A 6116-nucleotide genomic window follows, 5' to 3' on the forward strand; every position below is an offset into this window, starting at 1 on the left:
GAGAGGGGGTGGAGGCCCCATCCCTGGAAGCATTCAAGGCCAGGTTGGATGGGGCTGTGAGCAACCTGATCTAGTTAGCGGTGTCCCTGCTCCTGCAGGGGGGTTGGACTAGATGACCTCTAGGGGTCCCTTCCAACCCAAAACATTCTATGATTCTATGAAATGTTTGTTGAACTAGAGGCAGCAAAAAGGTGGCCGGGGGGGGGACAGCGCGTGGTCGCTGACGGGGTCCCCAGCTGCCTGCCGAAAACAGAGTCCGAAAGACGCGGTCTTGTGGGAGACGTGCAGAGGCCAGCGATTCCCGTGGCTGAAACACTGCTGCCCCAGCCCAGGCTGCATCCCTTACGCTAATGCCTGTTATCAGCCACCCGGGGGGGTGCACATTCTTGCCCAGCCCCCAGAACCATGGCATCAGTTGAGACGGGAGCGCTTGCCAAGCAGGGGAAATGGCATTTCGATAAAACAGAGTCAGAGCTGGCTTTTGGGGTTGTTTGGGGTTTGTTTTTTTTCTAGAAATAGCCAGGCCCCACTCAGGTGGGTGCAGCTCTGCAGAGGCTTCTCTGCTACGAGCAGGGTGAAGCCTTCTCACGTCATGGATTTGACAAGTGACCCAGGGGTAAAAAAAAAAAAAGCCAAAAAGACAGATCCCTCTGGAGTGCTGCAGAACCAGCAGGGATCTGCGAAGGCTGGGGGCTGTTTCTCATCACTTTCCAAGAAGCCGCCACATGTGTCCCAGCTGTTGGCAAAAAGCTCTTTCCATCCCTTCCTTAAATCCGGGACAACAGCAGACAAAATGTTTCTCCCAATCTCTCTCTGCTGGTTGCACAGTCACTCCTCCGGGTCTGGACCATGGGTTCCCCAGCTCCAGGTTATGGCCACAGATCCCGCATTTGGCAAACACTTGCGTTGGGTTTATAAACGTAACGCAGCAAACAGTGCACAATTCATTTTGCCTACGTTGGGAGACTTGAGTTGATTCACCCAGAATGCAAAACCTATCGCTCCGCTGAGACTGGGTACCCAAAACCTGAGACCCACGCGAGTAACCACCCCCTCGCTGGCTAGGGTGGAATAATATATAAGTGAGACCGGGTGCAGACACAAAAATATTTAATATGTTGTTCTGCGTTTGGTGAATGAAGCCATCAGATCCAGACAAAGAAAAGAGGAGGAAAAAAATGTAAAAAAAAAAAAAAAAAGCCAAGGGTTCAGATTTTCCTTAAATGTGGCTTTCAACTTCTATTTGTTTCAAAATGAACCAATCCAAAGCGGGGGGGGAAGGGGGGAAGGATGCAATTCTTCGAAGCAGACCCTGGAAACACTACCCAGAGCGAGGAATCGAGCGGCATGTGGATTCCCTTCAGAAGTTCACAGCGCTGTGATCCGCTCCAGCTCCCCACCCCACATCTGTCAAGGGGTAAGCCCCTCGCTGTTCCTATGAGCGGACCAAGAACAGTCGGGCAAACGACACGCTGCCCTGTTCCGTCCTGAGCCATCCCGAGAAGGAGCGCGAGCCTTGGGAACAGCTAAACAAGCTCCCTGTCACTCCCGCAGCCAGCCCAACTTTTAGGAATAACGCATAAACCCAAGGGTCCCGGCTCCAAGGGCCACGGAGATCAGCAGAGGCAGGAGGGGAAGGGTAAAAATAAGCCCATCCAGTTCGTTATCGCCTTGTTCAAAACATCTGGTTTCTTCTTCTGTATTGTTCCTACGATGGATGGCAGGCACAAACCAGGCATCAGATCTGATGGCTCTCCCTGCGTGGCATTCAGCTGGAGCCTGCCGCCTTTTCAGCTGACCTCCTGCCAGCAGCTGCTCTTGGCCCAATTTGCCCCCCCCCGCCCCGGGCTACAACACGCCCCCCTAAGTCCCATGCTGCTTAAACAAACCATCCCCCAGGATCCCAGCCACGCAAATATCCCAGACCGGGGTTTCACCCTTCGGCATCGCAACAGATGCAGGGTGGTAGAAAAACAAAAAAAGAAAAAAAAAAAAAAAAATCATGATTTACAGCTCGTGATTTCTAAGCCACAAAGTCCTCGCAGTTCAGCTCACTCTTCTGAACAATTATTCCTACCGCAAAATAAGCCCTGTGCCTTCTCACCGACTTCAACCATCCTGCACAACGCTTCTCAGGTGTTTGGCTTCCACTCACGTTCATCGGGTTCTCTCAGGTTAGATCAGGTTTTGCATTCTGACATTCATAGACTGGAATTTAGCACCAAGCCATGCATTGATTGCACCCGTCACAACGGCGAGCATCCAGAAAACAAAAAAAGTGAACATCCGCTTTAATTAAAAAGCCTAAACCAAAACAAAATTCGAGCCCGCTGCAGTGCCGGTTCTAGGCTGTACTGCAGGAGGCTGAGCAGGACCGGGAAGATACCAGCCAGAAATCAGGTCAGTGAGCTTGGAAAGGCCGATTCTGAAGCCCTAAGTTTTGAGAACCTCTTTAATTTATCCGGCACCGAACGGGCGCTTTTCAACTCTCCCAATACAAACACCAGTCTATACAAAATTTACCTTTTAGATTTCATTTGCTCTCGCAGTTTGCTGTACATCTCCAGGACTGGAAAGAGAAGGAAAACACAAGAGGCATTGAGACACAAGCACAAAGCAAAGAGAGACGAATTAAAATAAACAGCTGTACAAATAAAGAGCAATTTCAGTTTCCTCACCAGGAAGACACAGCGTTAGCTTATCAACCGTCGCTGAAATATTCCTCTGTTGCAGTCGGCATTGCTTCAGCTCTTCCATTGCTATTATCAACTTTGGAAAGGGGAAAAAAAAAAAAGAAAAAAAAAAAAACAAAAACAAGTTTCCCTTAGAAGAGCGAACAGAGTAGAGAGGATATAAACTGCTTTGCACTTGTCGCGACCACCCCAAGCGTAGGTTGACACCAAAGCCTACCCTGATAACGGGAGAGCTCACGAGCACTGCGGAGCGCTGCTGGAACAGGGAGGACAGGCAGCTCCGGGTTGTTTCATCCAGCAGCAGCAGCGTTCCCTAGCCTAATTCCAAGTAAGCAAGCAGCAAAACCAAAGCCATCAAAATACCAGCCTTGTAGCACGTCCTGTGAATTCCAAAAATTATTTCCCCTTCCTATTTTATTCATCTCTTCCCTGCTCCCTCTCCAAGCTTCTCTTTTCTAGTTCTTCCCAAAGACAGGATGTGGCCGCTCGCTCCCAGGGGGATTCTTACCATCACAAACTAACAGGGATTTTTAAATGCTCAGTCCCCAACAGAAAAACCTGTGCATCTGGACCAGGGCAGAACAAGGATTGGCCACCGCATACAAAGGAAAACTCTTTAGTTTCTTTTTTCCAAAGGGGCAGGTCATGGATTTGTCCTCCAGAGTACCAACTTATCTCCAAGATTGCAAAATCCCTTCGAAATCCTAGGCTCTTCTGCTCCTGGAGGTGAATCCTCCGCTCCAGGTAACACCGACATATGTTTATTTGATTCAGGAGAGAAGCTGCATCATCATCTCCCCACAGGGCATTTTTATCTTTGATCTTCATTAGAATAATTGGTCTGATGCAGTCCAGTGTGAGGATTTTCTTGTTTGCTTTTCAAATGCAACACAGCTGGCTGAAATAGTAATGCCTGCACGTACTCTGAGCAAAATGGTGGCTGGGTGGCTGGGAAGGGCAGTTAAGAAAGAAAATAGAAAAGTTGCAAAGAGTAGATTTATATGGAATATGGGTACAGCAATGCAATTCGTCAGGAGGAAAGAAAAAGAGGCTACAAAGAAGACAGAGACTCCCTTTTCACAAGGAGTGACATGGAAAAGACGAGGGGTAATGGGTACAAGTTAATCCTGAGAAGATTCCAATTGGACATGAGAGGGAAATTTTTCACCATGAGAACAGTCAACCATTGGAATAATCTCCCCAGGGATGGGGTTGACTCCATCACACTGGACACCTTCAAGACTCAGCTGGACAGGGTGCTGAGAGGTTGGACCAGATGAGCCTTGAGGTCCCTTACAACCTGGAATTCTATGATTCTATGACTGAAAAAGAGGGGAGAAGGACCATCCCTGGGAGTTCTGACACATCTCCATCTTAGGCACCTGAATAACATCATGCATCCTCAGCTCTGAAGTCCCCCAGCCTGTTAATGTGCCCTGATGATGAAGGGGCAGAAGAATGAACGTGGTCGGAGGCTCATCACATGCAAGACATGCTCAATCACTGCCTTTTCTCTGTGCCTCAATGTCTCTACCCATGCACCTTAAAACCCACCCTGACTTGAATTGCTGCTGTACTGCACTGTGAAGCAAGAGCCAGACTCTCCAGCTCATATTCACAGAATCACGAAATGGTTTGGGTTGGAAAAGACCTTCAAAGGTCTCCCAGCCCAACCCCCCTGCAATAAGCAGGGACATCCTCAGCCAGATCAGGTTGCTCACAGCCCCGTCCAACCTGGCCTGGAATGTTCCCAGGGATGAGGCATCCACAACTTATCTGGGCAACCTGGTCCACTCTCTCACCACCCCCATCATAAAAAATGTCCAGCCTAAATCTTCCCCACTTTCAGTTTAAAGCCATCCCCCCTTGTCCTGTCCCAGCTGGCCCTACTAAAAAGCTTGTCCCCCCCTTTCCTCTGGGCCCCCTTGAAGCCCTGACCGGCCGCACTCAGCTCTGCCCGCAGCCTTCTCTTCTCCAGGCTGAACCCCCCCAACTCTCCCAGCCTGGCCCCAGAGCAGAGGGGCTCCAGCCCTCGGAGCATTTTAGTAGCCCTCCTCTGGCCCCGCTCCAACAGGTCCATGTCCTCCTTGTGCTGAGGGCTCCCGAGCTGGACGCAGGGCTCCAGGGGAGGTCTCCCCAGAGCAGAGCAGAGGGGCAGAATCCCCTCCCTCGATGCTGGCCACACTTCTCCTGATGCAGCCCAGGGTAGGGTTGGCTTCTGGGCTGCCAGTGCACATTGCTGGCTCATGCCCAGCTTTTCATCCACCAGCACCCCCAAGTCCCTCTGGGCAGGGCTCATCCACATGTAAATCAGGGCAACATTTTTCACAAAAAAGAAATTGTACATCAACACCATCACTTTTCACACCATCTTCTCCTGCATGGCATGCAACTGTTCCTTAGCTGATTTAATAGCCATTGCCATTCTGGAATGCCAACAGCCAGACAGTGAACACCAAGGATTTTCTTCCCTGCTGCTAGAGAGAAGTAAAAGGCAACGGGAGTTAATACCGTTGCATGGCAGCCTCGAAACGCTGCGGTCCTAACGCATCAAATTTTGTAGCAGATGCTCACGTGGGTTCTCATCTTAAAAGTCATTTTACCCGAGTGGTAGACGAATTAAACTTCCCCTCCCCAACACCAACCAGATCACAATTAGCTTCTAACTCCTTAATATCACAGCAAAAAAAAGAACTCTTCAACAGGGGCTTTACCTAAAAAGTTCAAAAACTTTCTGGTAGATCTTCAGCTGCTTCTCCCTCCTCCCGGCTGGTATAAAAACATATTTTTATACACCTAGCATATACCTGGTATAAAAGAGGTATGTATTGTCTTTACTAAACCTTTCTGTAAGTAATAAATACTTTCTGTATAATCCTATCAAGCTGGGGCTCACAGTTCAAACATTTCCCACTTCGCAAATGTGTAGGTTCCCTGGACTAGCAAGACCACAGCAGTTCAGACCTTCAGGGCTCTAGGCACCAGTTTGACTCCGTGAAGAGACACATGAGAACAAAGCTGGATTTTAGACTCATGGGGATAGAAAATAAGCACCTTATACGTTATTTAGGCAACAAGTAGAAAGATGACTTTGGGAATTCTCCTGAACACCCGTTCAAGTTCCGACAGGAGAAGGTTTGTAAGCAGAGATACCATCTTTTCCAGACCAGCTGGGAGAACTGCAAAAAATTCAACAAACTTTCAAGTAAACACGCCCAGCTTCAGGTCTTCAGCAAAAGCAGCCAATACTAAAGAGAAATACCAGCAGAGAAGGGCTGCCCAGAGTTCAGGTGCCTCACGTCAGTCTGAGACCAACATGCCATAAAACTACTTTTTTTTTCCCCATTGAATGCTCTTTTCACAGCAACTCAAGTTGTAAACATTCAACTCTTCTCCGTGGTGCCCAGCACCAGGACAAGGGGC

The 6116-nt window shown here is 49.1% G+C and overlaps 1 protein-coding gene across 1 annotated transcript in view; it reads right to left on the reverse strand.

The window, feature by feature from the left end:
* The window catches only part of EXOC6B (exocyst complex component 6B), a 274237-nt gene that overhangs the window by 262267 nt on the left and 5854 nt on the right, over window positions 1-6116 (reverse strand). Inside the window, exons 3-4 of the mRNA XM_035894470.1 lie at window positions 2679-2769; window positions 2524-2569 (exon numbers count right to left, since the gene is read on the reverse strand). Of these exons, the coding sequence (XP_035750363.1) occupies window positions 2524-2569; window positions 2679-2757 (125 nt within the window). The 5' untranslated portion in view covers window positions 2758-2769. The remainder of the gene's footprint in view (window positions 1-2523; window positions 2570-2678; window positions 2770-6116) is intronic.

Source organism: Egretta garzetta, unplaced genomic scaffold, assembly GCF_000687185.1.
Source record: "Egretta garzetta isolate BGI_Z169 unplaced genomic scaffold, ASM68718v1 scaffold505, whole genome shotgun sequence".
In the NCBI taxonomy this organism is placed as follows: domain Eukaryota; kingdom Metazoa; phylum Chordata; class Aves; order Pelecaniformes; family Ardeidae; genus Egretta; species Egretta garzetta.